Raw genomic sequence first — 20,026 nt, 5'->3', positions numbered from 1 at the left:
AATTGAAAATAAATAGATTAGATTAAATTAAAATATAGTATTTTTTTTTTAATATTGCACTTAAAAGAAAATCAAAAACAACGACGATCAATGTTCATGTTTTCTTGTAATATAACCGATGATATACAAATGTAGAATCTCTTGATATAGATAGTTTTATTTGTATATTACATACATTATAATGCATCACAATGAGTAATTACATTTGTTTTTATTTTCGTTTTATCTCTTGTGCGGTATAATTAAATTCAGCAATCGATCACGTCGTTTCCAACGAAATTAATTAATTTCTAATGAAAATTTTGAAGAGGAAAGAATCGACGTGACCGAAACGTAGTTACATATCTTAGGAATCGTTAATGTTACATCTATTACAACCTTATACGTTAACAGAATATTTCGCAAAGTTACATTAATTAACTAATTACAATATGATACAGTTCTTTCGAGCCATTCAAAGCTCGATTAACTTCCGACGATGGATTTTGAGGTACGATTAAGCGATAAATAAGAATCTTCTTTTCACTCTATACTCAACTTTCAGTTAAATGTCGATCCTTTAAATCCTATTTTTAAATCTGCTTAACGTTTAGTATCAAATAAAAAATAAAAAAATAAAAAAAGAACAACAGATATCGAAAAGAATATTTCGATTACTTTTAATAAATACGTAGCTATTTACAAACTCTTACATTAAAAAGATCGACATTTAACCGGTTTTACAATATACGCGTTTAACGCGTAATATTAAAAAAGAATACTGTCTTTCAAAAATTGTTGAAAGTTTTCACAAGCCGTATTAATCTCCTAAAGAATTTGTTAACGTTGAGGCCGAAAAAAAGGGTATAAAAGAAAGAGTCCGTAGCTTTGTTTCATTTTCTTACGATTGAGAAAATTGAAGTAAAAAATTCAGATTCTCCACGTTTTCGTAGTCCGTTTTAACGTTTCAACCTATAATAAAAATCCTTCGTCGGAGTCTTATCACGTGACATTGATTTCCTCGTCCTCCTCATTTTCAGTTTGTTCTTCCGGTCTCTGAGGACTCGTCAAAGGACTCACGTCGCTAAGGTCCATTCTTGGTCTGTCGCCATCGGCATCACTCAAATCCGGATTGGGATTGTTCTTGTTTGGCAAAGTTTGTTCACGGGAGCCTCCTGTAGCTAAAAGTTCTCTTTCTTTGCTATTACGCCATTTCATTCGTCGATTTTGGAACCAGATTTTCACCTGAAACGATTAATAAAACGGAATTCTCATTAATGTCAATCGCTTTGGAGAAGAAAAAAGATAGATGATAAAGATAGAAAGCCTTAGCAAGAAAATAAAGTAGGTAGGTATTTCTCGGTGATATTAATAATGCGTGACGTCGAACGATATTAAAATTCATTCGTCCCACACAAACGGGGACAGCCTCTTTCCGGCCGGACTTTTCAATAAAGCGCGAAGGGTGTTCGCACGGATGACCGAGCTCTCTCTCTCTCTCTCTCTCTCTCTTCTCTTTTCTATCATCGATTTAAATCCTCCTCTGTTTTTTTATTCTCCCAAAGCTCTACTCTCGTCGATAAAGACATCGAACGAAGGGGGAGAAATGGAACGCAGAAAGAAGTAGAATAAATTCTTTATGTCTCTGTGTATAACTGTGTGTATGTATGTATATATATATATATATATATATATATATATATATATATATATATGTAAGTATATGTGCGTTAACGGAGAAGATAAAGAAGGAAGAAAGAAGATGAAGTGGAAATAAGAAGAGAAGAGTCACCCTTATTTTCGTACGCTAAAGACCATGCATTACCGAGCCGTTCAACGGGCCAACGTCAAACGCACACGAGACCTGAAATTCAAGCCCCCTCCTCCCCCGAACCTTCTCTGACATACACTCTCTCCCTTCATCTCTCAAGCTACCACTACCACCCTCTCATCCCCTGGTACCTAGCGGGTACCCTTCGTGCCACCGCTCAATCCCATCCGCCACTTTATTATACGCGTTCTGCCTTGAGCCGTGTGCCACGTAAAATCGTTGACCCCGCGGCCGGATTGATTTACCTAAACTGCTTTTCGAATTTTCATTCGGCGGTCGAGGTGTGCGCTTGACACCCTAACAGAAAAAGAGAAAGAGAGAAAAGATGGGATTGTTTTAAAATCTAATACCATGCATCTCATGCATTTCTCAAACTTTTTGTTGTGAAATCTAACATCATACGTTTTTAATGGTATCCCAGTTCACAATGTTTTTAAAATTTGGTATACTGAATATTATTTTAAAAATATTGGATAAAATTGTTTGGAAATTTCTTATAAATTAATTATTTTCTTCCATGTTTTGAAATAAAGTTTTAACTATCATTTGGCGACATATTAAAACTTTGAAAAAAAGAATTTAAAAAAAAAAAACTGAAACAAATTAGATGTGAAATTAATATTATATTATATTACAACTATATCTCACGGTTTCGAATATAAATGAATAATTAATTTCATGACAAAAACATGAAATGGTATATAGAAAATACAAATGTAGAAGTTATTATAGAGGGGTTAATGATGAAATTGTAAGACGTAAAATCGTTATTTAACGATGGAAAACAAAGCTCGCAAAACGATAGCTAGTCCATTAATTGCTCGTAATCCGTTCCAGAGCGAGCATTAAATTCGCTCGCAAATGGGCGAACGGACGTTTTTCGAAAGTTCCCAGTGATCGTATGCTCGCGACCGGCAATTTAACGCATAATCAGTGTGCAGTTGGTTATTGTTTAAAACATTGGGAATTTTCACGCAAGGCCGCGCGTATGCACTTGACACTTTCGGACGCGAATGATATGACGTGCTAATATACTCCAGCTTTTAGGCTGCACTCATACGAGCAACGTTCACGTAAACATCGTTCACAATATATGTGCATGCGTCAGATATCGGCCATGAAACTAATTACGACCATTTCTAATTCATTTCTAGATTTGATATTAATGACTTGTCTTTACTTGTCTTTTTATTACGTTTAAATAAGTATTACATTATTATATTAAAATAATATAATTATTTTAAAATAGGTCTTTTTATAATACTTATATAATAAAATAAATATATAGATTTTTAGAATATTTTAATTATCTCATTATTCAATTTTATTATATTACTTTTTATTAATATTACGTAAAGTAGATAAAAGATTTAATTTTCATTTGACATTAGGTACTACCTCCAAACCTTTAACTTTAAAAATATTTAATATATGTTATTGTACTTTTGTTACGGTTAACGTTATTTTCTCTTTATAGATGTATGTAATAGAAATTACGAAACGATAAAAGGGTTTGATTATATTTAACATACATATAACAATTTATATTACGAAAGATAAAAGGTTCAATTTAAACGGAACAAAAAGGCATAACATCCAACCTTCATTGAGGATTCTGCGATCGATATTTATGGAAATATCGAGATAGAGGATTAATCGTTGAATTATGCCGCTCGACGTGCCAACGCTTTTATATTCTCCACCGCGTTTAGGATATTCTCGTATGAAATTCGTTAGTAAAACTATAATACCTGTTTTACTCGATGTTTATATTTAACTCTGTGATATTGTAGCGAGCTCGTAATTATATATTTAATAATTACAATCTCGTCGCTTTATACTCGTTGTTTTGACATAATAAAAAAATGGTAAAGAATATTAATTGGATTAAAAGCAATAAAACGATAATAATTTTTTACCGGATATTTTATATTCGAGATCGTGTTCACAATAGTCGCGGAATTGACATTCTCGTTAGTATGAAAATAAATAAATAAATAAAAAGATGAAAAAATGAAGGATCGTTTGGAAAATTTCAAAGTTTTTCGATGACCATATAACGAATGATTTTCCAAATTTTCTTCTGACATTAACTGAACGTGTGTATCTGACACGATTGCGAAACCCTAACGACCTGACGTGCTAATATTCTCTTTGGCCTTAGGGTGTACTCACACGGAGTCGTGTACTAACCCGACTCTGACCTCTGCCATGCAAGAGAGAAAGAGAAAGAGAAAGAGAAAGAGAGAGAGAAATGTTATAGAAGGGGTAGTGGTAACAGGTACATACGTAAAGGGCTCGCGTCATAACCCTTAACGCGTAAGCGTTGAATTTTCCTTTAACTCGCCGACGATGACCACCGTGGTGTAGTATGTATTTACAAGTATACGTAAGTGTATGTATGTATGTACAACGAACGCGCTATGACAAAAGAGAAACAACCTGCTAGTAAAGTCCGGAAATGAGCTGTAAGCCGACCGTATTTGTCCCGGTAAAATTCGCTGTGACGTTATGCTGATTTCTCAAAGTTTCGTCGGAAGTTGTCAGAAGAAAAATTGTATTTTTCGAAACGACCAAAAAGTTCGCGTTGAATTTTTTCGTTCCCCTTTACCTGTGTTTAATTTTTTTTTCTCATGACACACTCCTTTCTTTCTTTTTATTTTCTTTTTTGTTTTTTTTTTTTTGTTTTTTCTCTTTCTGTCCCCATTTGTGTTTTTCTCTTGCACACTTTTTTATTTAACAAAAGTCGCCATACTCTTTGCAAAAGGAGGCTTTGCTTTCTGGCTGCTCCCCCTCCTTCTTTTCGTTTTACGTTTACCGGGAAACGGCAGTGATTGATTGTCCCGTCAACGGCAGGCAGGACGGAAACTAACAAAAGTAACAAAGCGCCTACACCCGCTAGAAAGCGAGAGCGGGAACGATAACGAAAGAGAAAAACTGAGAGAGAAAGAAAGAAAGAAAGAAAGAAAGAAAGAAAGAAAGGAAAGCCTGCGTTTTTGGGTAAAGTTGAATTGCTCGTTGTTCGATGATGATCTCATCGTTCAATTTGTATGTCACTCGACCTTAATTTCATGTCGACCTTGAGCTAATCTATTTAAAACGAGGACATCGTGAACATCGATGGGATCATTTAAAAAATTTCGATAAAAATATTAGTAACTATATGTATACATATAAACGTGTAAACTATTGACCAAAAATTTGAATGCACGTACGGTACATGAAATCTCTTGAAATTATTTAATATTATTATCTCAAATGCTTTATATTTTTTCATATGTATAGGAATACAGAAATATATTGTTTTTTTATTCTCTCTTTTACGGGTTCGAGTCATTTTTCTACGAACACTTTCTCATACTTATCTAGTACAACACCTGGAACCATTTCTTTTTCCATATAATTATTTAACACAATTTTGACATTCGTGAGATTAATTTTTATAATTTTCAAGTATTTTTTAGAAAGTTCCATAAGTTTCCCAAAGGTATTGTAATGTGATATCATAAACAGTACAAAAGCGTTATTGTTGTTGTTGTTGTTGTGTTGTTGTGAAAGCTTATTATTTACAATTCAATGGAATTAATGAATTTTAGTAACAGTTAAGTCATATAAAACACATTGAAGAATAAAAGAATGTTCAAAAATAATGGAATCTGTAACTTGTACAAAATTGTTGAATGCAAATATAATAATAGTAATCAAAGTTTCGGCCGGTAAGTGTATGTAAAGATATAAAGGATTTATCTATACAGGTAGTTTGATCATTTCACATCCACTTGGAGACGAGTACAGTATAATACCTTCTTGCGTATTATTTGCTGAAACGATCCCCTATATCTCGATTCTCGAGTGATCTCAGGCAGCATTCTCGTCTCGCGAGTGAGCAATCGTATTTCAACTTTGAAAGCGATCATTCTCCCTCCTACCCTTCTATTTCTGAAGATTCACTCTCATTCTCGAGACCAACTTCTTACAAATTAGTTCAATAATCGATTATTCTCGTGATATTATTTATTGATAACACATAGATATATATATATATATATATATATATATATATATATACATAGGTACATATAACAGCGCTTGAATAATCGGAACGAACTTAACGGCGATATCCAAAACGCTTTGAATTACTACCGCCATTGTATAGGGAGCATAATCGTTAAACGATTACTCCCCTCGTTTCTCTTTCATGTAACGAGTAATATAACCGAATGAAAAAGTTAAACGGTAAAGAGTTAGCTAGATGGAAAAACGAGTTGTTTAGTTCTATGGAAACGAATGCGAGATAACTTTTAAAAACCATCATATTATAAAAAAAAAAAAGAGAAAAAAAGAGAAAATAAAGATCAATTAACATTCGAAAATAATCTTGCGAATAGAGTGAGTAAGGAAGGAAGAAAGGAAGGAAGGAAGGAAGGAAGGAGGAGTATCATAAGTAAAGTAATATATCATTTTGAATTCTTAAAAGAAAAAGTCAAATTTTTACGAGGTAACTTAGGTATAACTCCTAACTCCGTACTTTTTTGGAAGATTAAAAAGATGTTGCTTCTCTTCTAAGCGGTCTACTTATATACCTATAAATGTGTATGCGAGTATGAGAGAAAGAGAGAGTGAAGGATCAGGATCAGGATCAAGATCGCCATATCACTGTGCGATAAGATCAGGCATAACGACGACATCCGAAACGCGTTATATAGAGTGAGCGAGTGGGTAATCGTTAAACGATTGGCTGCAGAGCCACCCTCACTACCTTCCAAGAGAAACGGAAGAATGAGAGAGAGAAAGAGAAAAGAAGGGTGTGGGAGAGGTGAGAGAACGGTTCGACCCCCAGTTGGAAATCCTCCTCCGTTAAATTCTCCCCTCTCGTGCCTAGCCGACCGCCCTTAACTTCCGCCAACCCTCTTCGTCCTCTATACGACTCACCGTTCGTTCTCTTTGGTCGTCTTTCTCTCTCGTACCATCCACGCAGTACTAGTGCGGTGGTGGCGCCATCTGGTGCAGTTTAATAAAAGACGATCGATTATGACGTCGGCCTCAGAACTACCCCTCGACACTCACCCTCTCCCTTTCTCTCTCTCTCTCTCTCTTTTTCTTTCTCTATTGGGATACCGTTTTCCTCCCGCATTTCGCGATGCTCCTATATAAAAGAAAGAGAGAGATAGAGATAGATGAGAATATAGAAAAATGAGTTAAAAAGAGAGAAAGAGTATCGTCTAGAAAATAAGGGGATCTCTTTCCCTTTCGAGACGAAAAGGAACGGGGTGAGTGAGATCAAACGTAAAAAGTATCGTGCAAAGCTGTACCGCACTGTGAAGAAATTCTGCGGGCGAAGTCTGCCGACTATCGGTTCTGATGTATGGAAAGATAGTCGTCTCTTAATCAAGAAAGGAAAAGAGAAAAAGAGAGAGAGAGAGAGAAAGAAGTGAATTTTCGCGCGAATTTATTAACGAGATACGAGATACACGAGGAATCATTTGAGAAATCAAATCGATTTAATCCTATAGATAAAATTAATTATAGCACAAGTAAGCTATAAATTAATTCGATTAAATTCCGAATAAATTAGTATATAAAAATATATATATATATATATATATATATATATATATATATATATATAAAGTATTTTAAATTTTAATAAGAAATAATTTTGTAAATAGCGTTAAATTCGTGATTTGTATTCGATTTGAAGAAAACGCGGACGTTGAATTTGTCAAATGAAAAAAAGGAACTTTTCATGTTTATCGTTATATACCCATCGAGTTTTATGGATACGATCTCGCGGCTTGAACGAAAGTAGAGGACGTATTTCGAAAATCGACGTTGGTTTCCGTTCGCGGTGGTGGGTGTACGTACGCTCGAGGGGTGCCTGCCGGGGTTGCCTTTACGCTTGGGACACAATTTGCGAATTTACAATCCGTCTGCGTGCTGGTCGTATAACGCGGCTACAGCTGTGAGAGTGACTACGACCTGGCACAAATCGGAAGTGATATTTACCAGGAGAAATATGTGACGAGTCCAAAAACGATACCTACACCGTTGCGGACGTTTTTTTTTCCTTTCTGTTTTATTTTTTTTGTATTTTTTTTCGCGGGAGAAGGATTTTTCTCGTCGTTGAATTTTTCCATCCATTCGCGTGTTAATCTTTGCCGGAAGAAATATTTCTTTTCATGCGTCAATTTCGTTTAAGAAAGATGAAGAAATTTGAAAAGAAAGAAAATGTAACACCTAATTTAACAATCATGGATGGGAAATTTTTAATTTTACTTTCACCCTTCGACGAAAGAAAAGTCGAAACTAGTGCGGATTTTCTTTCTCTCTCTCTTATCTCTCTCGCTCTCTTTTTATCTTGTAGAAGTGATTAAAGTTGATTCACGAAGGAGAAATCTATATGCATACCAGAGTATTGTATATTCATGGTTTCTTAGCTCCTCTACCTTCGGGATAACGTCGCGTTCTCAAAGTAAAATCCATAATGCATGAAGGTCCATGGGCTAAGCCGTAAGATATTGCGCAACGTTATATTCATGTTATGCCCTGCAAGAGGCAGCCTTTGTTTTTAATATCCATGGCAGATTGTAAGAGAAGTTAAAACGGTGGGTTACGTTATAACGAACTTTCATGCCGGTTTACGCGACTCGAACCATTAGAGAAAGAAAGAGAACAAGAGAGAGAAAAAGAAAGAGAAAGAGAGAGAGAGAAAGAGAGAGATACCATACCAAAGTATTTATCTAATATGTTTCTCTATATCTTTTGCCAAAGCATTTCAAAAATTAATGGGAACATTCAATAATCATCGGGTTCGTTTTCCTTAGCGATGAAATTACTCTTTCATTACTATTATTCTTATTTCTTGAAAAGAATGAGAGAATGAAAGAAGATATAAGTCGAGTTTGATGCTCTGTAAATATCGAATCGTTTGGCGGAGAGAAGCGCCTTTTGTAAAAGGCAATCTCCGTTCAGTTCTAATGGCTACAAATTGATTTGACCGATGAAATCCTGGAAACTCTATATCCTGCTGAAACGCAAACCTAATGGTCGATCTATCTAACGTGTCAGTGTCAGTTTCGTGGGAAAAGGCAAGCTGTTCGTTCTGTGAGCATAGATTGAATCGAGTACACAAGTTACTTCGAGCTTCGCGGAGTCATTAGCGACGTTGAATTCGATAAATTCCAAATAGGAAGAGAGATAGGAGAGAAAAGTAGCTTTGTTCTGCAAAAGCGATTTCGACAAATGATCGATCAATCGATTGACTTTGATTGAAAAAGAACAACAAACAAACAAATAAAAAAATCAATTTTCGTTGCAGAGAAAAAATGAAGCAATTTTATGTTTCAAATTTAAATGGTTGTCGAATGGTATCGGGGAAAATAAATTGTTATTCTTTATTCGCGTGTAATACTCGAATATTACAATTTTGCAAATAATATTGTTTAAAGATCGTTTTGAATGAAACGTTCGAATGCTTTAGCGAATGAAAACTTTTGCATATTTGTGCAAAGAAAACAAAATATTTAATGACATTATCCCCCTCAAAATATCGTCCCATTTGTGAAATAAACTATCGTAAAAAACAAATATTCGGTTGTTATTGTTTAAAAGAAAAGGCGAGAATCCGATGAGGACGCGAGTTTAACGAAAGGAATGAAACGGGTAGGAGGACAAGTAAAATCGTTCTCTCTTATCGCGAATTAAGAGCTCAGCGTGACTCTGACAGCCCTGCCAAGTTGTAAGAAGGGAAACTCCCGTGCCGTCGGTTTTGATTATGAAAAAGATAACAAGCCTCCAGGGCTTTCTTCAATTTTTTCTTAAGCTTCCGCCCGTCCGACGGCGAAAATGTCTCGGGCACAAAAGTGCTCGGACTCGTCTTAATTCCAGATAATTTAAGACTGACGCGTTGATGATTCTTACCCACGGGCGACACGAACAGTTTTCACAAGATATTGTGCAAGACAAGTATACTTGAGACCAACGTTACAAGTATTGGAGGGAAAATAGGAAAAAAATAAAGGAAAAAAAACTATAATGCAAAAGTTAAATTATCCGATGTTTAATTTTTACATTAAAAACTCGAAAAGAGATTCGCAGTGAAATGTTTACGATTATAATATGATAATAAATGATATTATAAGTACAAATAAAACATTAGGTAAATGTAATTAATGGATTCATTAAACGTAGAAATATGTTGAATCTTTAATGTATTTATTGACCTGACAAGCCCACCGTGCGCATAATTTCCTTCACGAGGAGAAGATCGTAGTGATCTCAAAGAGGATGTCCAAGTTATTCGACAATCAGCGTCTATAGATATAACGAAGCATGGCGGGTAGGTTCACTCGCCATCACTAATTACTTTAGTTATCCCCCTTTAACCCTCGGCGTTTCTCTTAAACCCACCCTCGTCATAAACTGTAGTGAAAGCTCGAGAAAGCTGCCGAGTGAAACGGCACCTCGGCTTCTCTCATCTGCTCCGCCCCATTCTCTTCGACTATCACAAAGTGCGGATTCTAGCCCAACCACCACTACCACCCACAGATCCACCCCCTTCCCATCCCTTCCCTTCCCTTCCACTCTTCTTTCCTCGGAATCCCCCCTGCAAAAAGCTTTATTATTATCGTGCCGTCCGTAGACCGCACGTCTTTAATTAAAACCAAAGAATAGATTCACGGGCCATGTGCGTTAGAAAGCGCGACAACTTGATAAAAACTTTACCTAGGATGATCTAATTTCAAATTCAATACTATTTCTTTGATTTTATTCATTTTCAAGATTAATAGGGGAAAATAAAATACCCTAATAGAAAAATAAATAATAACGCGAATTTTTATAACAAAGATATTTCGATTATTTTTTTTTTTATATAACGCGTTGTATGAGCCATACTTGTTAGTCAATTAGACTAATTTCGCAAAACAAAAAGTAGAGAAAATTGATAAAGTTGCATACATTGTATTATTATTTATTGTTTAACTAATCGTACAAAATTTTTGTTATTTTTATATTATTGTCAATATGAAAAGTGAACCGTCAATGTCTTAACATTTAGCTGTTAATATTATACTAGTTAGCATTAAAATTGTAAAACTTTCTAAAACTGGAGTTAATTGCTTTGGTCTGTGAACCGCTAGTATAATAAAATAAGGAAATTCCCGAATTAAAAAAATTAAATTTGCATTAATTTTGAGATTTACTTTGTTGTCTTCACCGTTATCAATAATTTCTGTTTCGGAATTGTATACGTATTTTTTTTTTTAACCATTACTATATCAAAAGTATTTTGCGAAAAAAAAATAATTTTCAAAATATTTTTATCTAATACACAGGTACGTTTTCCCAATTTAATTGTAACTTATCTCAAAAAATTGCAGAAAAATACAAATTTTCAATAACAAGTAGTATATTAAAAACGTTAAACGAAAATCTAGTTTAAATAATTTATGAGAAATTTAAAAAAAAAATACCACTAACCCTTATTTTTCACGCATTTAAATAGATCATTTTAGATATTAAGAAAAATTAGATTATCGACACGTAGGCAAGGTGAAAGTTTTACGAGCTCCTTTTATTCGAACAAAATCATAAGACGCCAATTCACTTTTCTCGGAAGTAAACGACAGATTTCGTTTATCTCTACGTATATGTAATATGTATATATGTATGTATGTGTCTGTGTGAGCCCTCGTCCATGCGCGATCTTTAGATTTTCTCGTAAAACCAGTAGCAGAGTGGCTCTCGACCAATCAGGGTAAAGGCATGGCGCTCGAGGTGTGAATTATACATGAGGATATATTCCCTGGCGTCACCCTCTTTCCTCACCTCTCTCTCTCTCTCTCTCTCTCTGTTACCATTCACTCCTTTACCGGCTACCAGAGGCTTCCCTTGTCCTTGTTTAGGTGAGCTTATGGCCAGCAGTTACGCACACGGTGCGTCGAACGGCCTTGGCAAACGTCATCGGTTTTTTTTGGTCTTTTTCTTTTATCCCTTTTAAGATACTCCATGAGGCAAATCAATTCATTTCTTTATAAATTTTCATAAGCTTACGTACCGAAGATAGAATAAATTTGATTTTCTTTCATTCGTTCTATATGATAAAAGGTTCATCTTGTTTCCACCTTTAATACAATGGTGAACACGTTGTTGCCATAGAAATTATCATCCGTAAACGTAAACGTGGACCACACGCTCAGCGGCTAAGCGAAGTACGCTCATGAAATCAAATGAAACTAACTCACAGCGCTATTTCCGGGTACCGTTTAGTTTCATTAGCGCCGCCACAGCCGAACCAAGCTGGTAACACCAGGGTACCGACATTGGAACGCGCTCGTATGTGTTGCATGGGTGGGCGCTCGCGCTCGTTTTCATTCGCTCGGTCGTGCGTGTTGGTAGGTATATATACGTGTGCAACTAATGAACTGGCATCGCCCGATTAACCCCAAACCGAGAGAGTATTATGTGCCTAACTCTACGTGTATCTACTCAACGCTCTTTGTGCAGCATGTACGTGATACTACCGTCAATGAAACGGACAGATAGATATCCGTTCTGGCACGATTCGTTTGAACTAAATAATCTTTAATGTGCTCAAATCAATTAACACGGTTTTATAGTGAACAATTACGAAAACATTTTCTTTCTTAAACAATTAATTCTATCTTACCTGAGAATCTTTAAGGCCAAGCTTTTCCGCGAGCTTCTTGCGATCAGGTTTACTGATATACTTTTGTATTTGGAACCTTTTCTCAAGTCCACGTCTTTGAAGATCCGAGAAAACCGCTCTCCTCATCATACCTCTTCGTGGTTTACCACGAGCGTTGGTCGCCCATGGAAAGACCAATCCTGTTCCAGCAAAATCACCTAGACCACCTTGAATAGCTCCAGGAAAAGCAGCTCCACCGCCTGGTGCCGCTGGATGATGAGTTCCAGTACCAGAATTTGCGACTGAAGACAGATAACAATATTAAATAAACAATTGGTCTTAACTTATTTCGTTTCGTTAAATTTTAATTTAGAAATAAATTGAACTAACACGATGGAAGATAAAGAAAACATTGACATAAGCATAGAAGTTTATCGATCGTTTATCGAAGCTCGTGCCCGATAGCAATTGAATCAAAGTCATCTAATAACGAACGGCCAATTGAATCTCCAGATCGTATCTGCGCGATATTGCCAAGCTGAGCATGATGGTATTATCTGCACCGATGATATTTGCACGCACTTGTTGCATGCGTGCATTTCGCTTGTGGCGGTGCATGTACATAATATGGTAGTGCTTTCACTACACTTCATATGCACTCCATGTCCCATACGAGCCTACCTATAACAAGATATTCGATAAACTCGTGCCCCAGCACGTATCCGTGCGCGTTTATACGCTCGGCGTTCTCTGCACCGCATGCGGAAGTTTCGCTTTTATATGCTCATCGAAAACGCGTTTCCGTCTAACGCACGGCATGTGTGAGCGTTTGTTCATTAACTTTTTCGACTCGGTAAAGCTGAAAATGACGCGAACCACGAGCTTTTTTCTATTCCGATGTTTCACTCTAAACGGATGAATTTTATAATGAAATAAAGATAATGAAAAAAAGGAAAAAAGAAACCAAAAAGACAACTCGGACTCACCGGTTAAATAAGGGCCTCTGTAAAATAATTGCTGAAGAGTGTGATGAGCGTTTGGTGGCAAATGACGCTGTGGAGGTTGATGACTTGGCCTGTGATAAGGATGATAAGCAGCAGGCCTTGCTATGGGCTTGGCTATGTTGTATCCTGCCGAATTTTGCAAATTTTGCAAGAAGGCGGGTATAGCTTCCGGTGGTAGTCCTTGAAAGTTTTCTGTTAAAAAGTTACACGAAGATGAGTGAGAAAAATCGATTAAATCAAAGAAAAGTACGAAAGATATATTCGTATTACGCTACGTTTAACATGATCCCTCGGAACGTTTCGAGAGAACCTGGATTATCCTGCGGTAGAACGCCTAAGTCGGTGTATTCCTTGCGACGCATAATTCGAGCTGACACCCCCAAGTAAACCCTCCTGACGGCTCCGGGCGAAGCCCGACTTCCTGTTGACGCACGCTTTAACACCTCCGACGAAGTAAATAGTACTACGTTTCTCTTCGTACCGTTAAACCTACCATAGAAATCTACCTACCATAAGAGCCTACCGTCGGAACGTTCATATTTTTTTAAACGTTGCTTGCACGCTTTCAATTTTTGTACGTAAATAATATATCTATTATTTTTATCTTCGAAAAAAATAAATTTTCGAATCGTATTCATTGCTAAGACGATTATTTTTTTTTCTCGAAGAGTCTATCAATTTACGATTTTTACCATACTTATACTTTTTTTTTCGTTCCCTTCGAACGACCACGCCCAAGAAAAAAAACGCGACATTCGAAAATAAAAAATGACGTGTTTGAAAATAATAAAATAATGGGTCCTCGCTTAGGATTTATAAAAGATGCGGAAAGAGATCGAAAAGGGCGGATCGGTGAGAAAAAGAAAGAAATATAGAAAGAAGGAAAGAGAGAGAGAGAGAGAGAGAAAAAAAAGAGAGAAAGCTTTGGCTTGCGTTAGAACAGACAATACCTTGACAATGGCCCATACACGAAGGTCCATTGTGCCTATAGACCCCATAAAATACTCATCGCCTTTTATAGTTGTTTTCGTAGCCAGCCAATGAGAGAAGCTTTCCGGCAACTTCGAGTTCTGACGGCAGACTAATAACGGCTTAACCTCCAACGGAAACACTGAATAGGAAGACTTTTTTTTAACCCGCCACTCCCCCTTCGAGATGGTCTTCACATCGAGGCCTACTTTTCCACCCCTTACAACCATCCAGCTTTCCCTCTCTCTCTCCCTCTGTTGCTCTCTTTCTGCTTATTCGTAGTGAGATTAAAACTCTAGTTCGTACAGTCCAAAAACTTCGAAACGACTCGCGCGTGTTGTTACAGTTGTAATATCCCCTCTTTATATACGGGAGGCTTAAGAGAACCCTCCTTTTCTTTCTTTTTTTATTTGCCCCCGTTTCATATATATATATATATATATATTTCTATCTCTGTCTGTACCTATCTATCTCCACCTACCGCATACGGGATATAACATATCGGTGGTTATTTTAAGGGATTAAGGTTTTTGATGCATTATTAACTAGATACCACTGCAGGTTTTCACAGTGAATAGGAAGCAAAAAAAAAAAAGAAAAAAAGGAAAAAGAAAGAGACACACATGTGCACATTGGGATATATATGCAAGAAGGTAGGGATCTATGGAATGTATTCAACGTGGGCCGTTTAATGTGATCTCTGTTTGTTTTACGCGCATGGTTAACTAACTGATTTCCTTCTACGTAATTTCATGCTCGCTACGGTTATAGAGCATCCTCTCGATTAATCGTCCGTGCAGGAACATCTTGTTTGTCTAAGGAATTCTTTAAGGGTCACATGAATTTAAAGCGAGGGATGAAGATCAAGAGATGACGGAGATTTTGTGATCTCTTTCACTCGTGTATTTCTATCATTTCTTCTCTCTCTCCCTCTCTTTTTTTCTGAGTCATTCTTTTTCTATTCGTTTTTTAACTCTTTCACGTACTTAACCGAAACACAACGTTTCTATCTCGCGTGCACCTGTATTTAATATAAAAAAAAAAGGAAAACTGATAGGCAGTCTCATCGCATAGCCATCAGTCGCATAAAACAAACTAAATAGGGAAAGAGAGAGAAAAAGGAAGAGGGAAAGAGAAAGGAAACAAAGCAAAGAGAAAATACGTATATCTCGAGCGAGCGAGCCTCCGTGTTCTCTCTTTCTCTCTCTCTCTCTCTCTCTCTCTCTATCGCGATTTATAACGAATCCCGTCACGTCGACACATTCGATATCGGAAAATATCAATAATCGCTGTATGTAGCAAAAACATGAACAGACAGAAGGACAAAGAGCGAATCGAGAATGGGAGTGAGAGGGGAAAGCAAGGTAGTAGGAGTGATAGAGAAAGGATCGGTAAATCGTCCAACGATCGGTGAAAATGGTATTCGAAATTCAACGTCGGTCTCTCGTCACTCCTCCATCTACTCTCCACCAGCCTGCTCTAACCGTGCTCTTCTATCGTAACATCCCACCGGGCGAGCGGCCACCACCCATCCGGCCATTCGACGACGCGTGTACCCCCGGCACGCACTCGTTTCGTCGATGAATTTCGAGTTTGTTGCCAATCACTTTTTCGCGCAATTATTTCACTACGTTTCGACATGACGTACAATTGGTTGGCTAGGGTGCAAGAGGGATAACCGGTGGGTCCGACCTCACGAGGGGGTGGTTACCATGGCGGGCGAACGAGGAGAGATCACCGGAGAAAGGGAGAGAAGAGAAGTGGAGGGCAGGTAAAGCTGGAGGTGGAAGTGGAGCGAGAGGAGAGGAGAAGGGATGTAACACATGCACGTGGCACGGTCAATGCATCCACTATATCCCGACAAATGCATGAAATCCCACCCTCCATATCGAGTTCCAACTCACTCCCTTTTCCTCTCCCACCTCATCCTCCTCCTTCTCTGATTTAGCCACGAACATCCTCGCGGTCCTCACGGCGCATGCATGCAATTCGCTGATGTTAAATGCAACATTCAACCCCCTTGCCTATCTCTGTCTGTACACCCCCTCTCATCTTACTCTCTCTCTCTCTCTCTCTTTCTCGTTTGCTCGTTCGCTCACTCTAACCCAATCTCTCTATTCTCCTCCCTTCCTACCGATCGTGACGCCTCGTGCAGCGTGCCGTACCTGCTACGTCTGTATCCGGTGCGTTTATCGCGCCGCGGGTGGACTTCATCGACGGTGTGTCAATCACGGAATGGTACAGATGGAATGGAATAAAAAAAAAAAGGACGAGGATCACAATGATCGGATGGCCGAGTCTATAGGCTACCAACAACAAACCGCATTATTCCTATGTACATTGGTTTTGTTCGTTTAACTAGGAAAATGATTTTCAAAAGAAAGACAAGATCTCGTTCGCTGAAAGATCCATTAGAATATCGTTATCATACTTAACAGCTATCGGAGATCCGTCGGACGATTAATACGCGTCATTAACATTATTACCAGTTCTATAACGTCATACTTATCACAAATGATTGGGAGAAATTGAAAAGCGGATAATGTAATCGCAGGCACGTATATACCTTGGGCGATCGAAAACGAATTGGCTGTCGAAAGATGTACAACGTTAAACGATTTATTAATGACATCATGCCGATATCTCAAAACTTTTCTACATTTTATTTCCATTCTTATCGTTTAGGATATCGATTATAAACCATAAAGAGAAAAAATGTTCGCGCGTATTACAATTTAAAGCGTAATAGCGATACGAGCCTTTTAATGGTCAGACAATTATCAAAGGTTATCAATATAGTGATCCGTTCGTCCGGAGCAAAGGTAAGGCGTTAAAAGCGGTCGGCAATACATCATTGGATTCTACCGCTTGTCTAATATTATAGGCACCAATCGTAAGGGCTTAATATTGGGGTGAAGGTAAGTGGTCGACCAGCTGACGCCCTGCTCCACCCTGCACGCACGCTGCGACTCGTCTTGAGGGTGTGCGGATGAGATTTAGGGACCACCGACAGAAGTCTGCTCGCGACACTGATTTGTGGTTAGCTTTGTTTCAACACTCTAAATTCTATCTAAAGAGAAAGGAAAACTTTCATCTCCGACGATCGACGATCAGAGATAATGTTTTTCTTTATTGCGTTTGTTGGGACCATCGAGCTTGGAGTAGATCATTTCAAAAGATAATGTGATAAAAGAAGATGAACTATCGTAATTCAAGTTAACGCAACGATATAATAATAATCATTTTCCAAAGTCAAGTCTAGTTAAATCGAAGAGAAAGCATTTACCAGGATGCGGTCTCCTGTCGTGATTGCCTCCTAGTATCGCATTGACGCTGAACTTGAGCTGCGGCTTCTCCTTCTCCTGTATGGTTCTACAGGCAGGCCCCAAACATTGCTCGTCGCCGCAGGAACAGGCGGTTGTCCTCTCGCCTATCCTGTCGAGTCCACGCTCGCTGTTCACTGAGGCTTCCCTCTCTCCGTGAATCGTCATATCGTCGGACGTGTGCATGACGTTTCTGCACCCAAGGTCGTAGCGTCTATCCGCATGGAGAATCCCCGTATCCTCGCGATCTCTCTCGCTGTGGAGACCACCGTCCATCTCCGTGGAGACACGATCCTCTTCGGCATTCGAGTTGCACGAGTCCATGGCCGAGTTTGATCGATTCTCGATCCTCTCGTTGCAGAGTCTCTCCATCGCGCACAGACGCTCGACGACATTATTATGAGACTCTCTCTCGCTATCAACGTCGACGTACGAGTTCTGACCTCTCTCCAGAGGTTCCTTGCCCCGAAGGAATTGCATCCTCTCGTCCCGTTGAATTTGACGTTCCAATCTACCACCACCACCACTACTACTACTACTACTACTACCGTTGTTGTTATTGTTATTGTTGTTAGCTCGTTGATGATCCCTGCAATCCATCATTGAACCGGATCGATCAATTCCTCGTGATCCAACAATCATCGACATTCTTTGCTGTTCGGAGTGTTCTTGACTAATACTCGGTGGTGTCGGAGACGATCTCTCTCTACCGATTCTTAGATTAGCCTCGCATTCTCTCTCCCGCTGTCGTGCTACCAAACTAGCCGCCCAGTTCAAGGTCAGACTAGTCAAGTCCGTTCCCGACGAGGCCTTACTTTGGAGGAGATTCTCCATTAAGAAGGGCGAGGTCATTGCACTTTGTTGCAGATTCTTCAGCATCGCCGCTGACGAGGGGAACATAGCCCAGCTCCCTTACTCCTCTCTCTCTCGCCCTTTTTCTTTTACTTTTTCTTCCTCTTACGCAGTACTTTTTATTTCTTCTTCCAAGGCTCGAACGATTATCAAAGACCCCCTTAAACCATCCACTTACAATTAGCAATATTGTACATTTTTACGACGTCAAGATCGAAGTATACACATTCTTTTCTTTTCCTTTCCTCTTTCCTTCTCTTTTTTCTTTTCTTTTAGTAATATCAATAAATCATATTCGCATTAGATAGCAACATGATCGTTTTATCTCCGTGACGCGAATCCCGACATCGAACGAGACATTTTAATCCTCTATTCCGAATGATTAATTAATCATAACAATACTTAACTCTTTTTTTAACGCCCTCTCTCGTAGAAAACCATTAGAAAAATTCGTCACTCACTCGGATTCACACGAGAAATTAAAAACAAATAAAAAATTAAGACGACACAATCACCTTTATCCTATTAAAATTCGCGAAAAGATTCGTTGCGTAGTCGATCATATGTGAATAACGCGATGCCGAGCGCGCTAGAAACATGCGATTTCGGCAGCGGAATGTCAACTGACGTGAGCTTGAGAACAGAGAAGGGGGGTTAGTGTGGCAGCGCGCAACGTGCTAGCGTGCGACCCTCGAATGAAGGCCCACAAAGCAGCATATAGTTGGTACTCGAGATACCACCCTTCCTCCCTTCCCGGAGACACCCCTCCTACCTTTACCGCGACCGGGAGTAAAGGAAGAAGGGAGAGTTAGAAGGGGTGGTAGTGGCTCCGACGCCTCCTTCCTTCATCATCCCCCTTTCCCTTTCCCTCTTTCACTCTCTCTCTCTCTCTCTCTTTCTCTCAATAACCCCCACCAAAATACTCTTTTCGCTCTTAGGTGAGATAATACAGACTATAAGCCGAGCAATTCGGGGTTTGGCTCGCTCGGTAATGCCGTAATAAAATCATACTCCCATCAAACGGTGCTGCTGCGCTCACCCCCACCTCAATTGAGAAAAAGAGAAAGAGAGAAAGATGAAGACAAGAGGGAGAAGGCGTTTTGAAATGGAAAGAAAGAGATGAGATAAGGGTGGTAGTAGTAGGTATCGATGATGATGGTAGTGGTGGTGGTGGTGGTGATGGTGGTGGAAGTCCTACACCAAGAAGGCAGGAAAAAAGCTCGGAGATTCGCATTCCTTTGGTAGCAACGATTGGATTTTATTTGACGAAGCCGCCCCACGAACCGTCCAATCGCTCGCTTCGACGTTATCCCCCGGCCACGCCCACTTACCCCTCTGCTTTACTTCTGTCTCTCTCCTCAATCTATCTCTCTCTTTCTCGCAAGAGGTCGAGTAGTAGGGGGACGTCGAGCAGCTCACT

The 20,026-nt window shown here is 38.6% G+C and overlaps 1 protein-coding gene across 1 annotated transcript; it reads right to left on the bottom strand.

Annotated features, from left to right (window-relative positions):
• Positions 1 to 141: 141 nt before the first annotated feature.
• Dbx (homeobox protein Dbx) lies at positions 142 to 19,301 on the bottom strand. The gene is made up of 4 exons (XM_015315890.2): positions 17,718 to 19,301; positions 13,445 to 13,654; positions 12,480 to 12,760; positions 142 to 1,224 (listed from the first exon to the last, which is right to left on the bottom strand). The coding sequence occupies exons 1-4, from the start codon at positions 18,652 to 18,654 to the stop codon at positions 982 to 984; spliced, it is 1,671 nt and encodes a 556-aa protein (XP_015171376.1). The 5' UTR covers positions 18,655 to 19,301; the 3' UTR covers positions 142 to 981.
• Positions 19,302 to 20,026: the final 725 nt, after the last annotated feature.

The sequence above is a fragment of the Polistes dominula genome, unplaced genomic scaffold (assembly GCF_049000335.1).
Source record: "Polistes dominula isolate Pdom_NZ unplaced genomic scaffold, Pdom_raw_medaka contig_25, whole genome shotgun sequence".
Lineage (NCBI taxonomy): Eukaryota > Metazoa > Arthropoda > Insecta > Hymenoptera > Vespidae > Polistes > Polistes dominula.
Note: the sequence above shows the minus strand (reverse complement) of the source record. Positions and strands in the feature narration are given on the sequence as shown.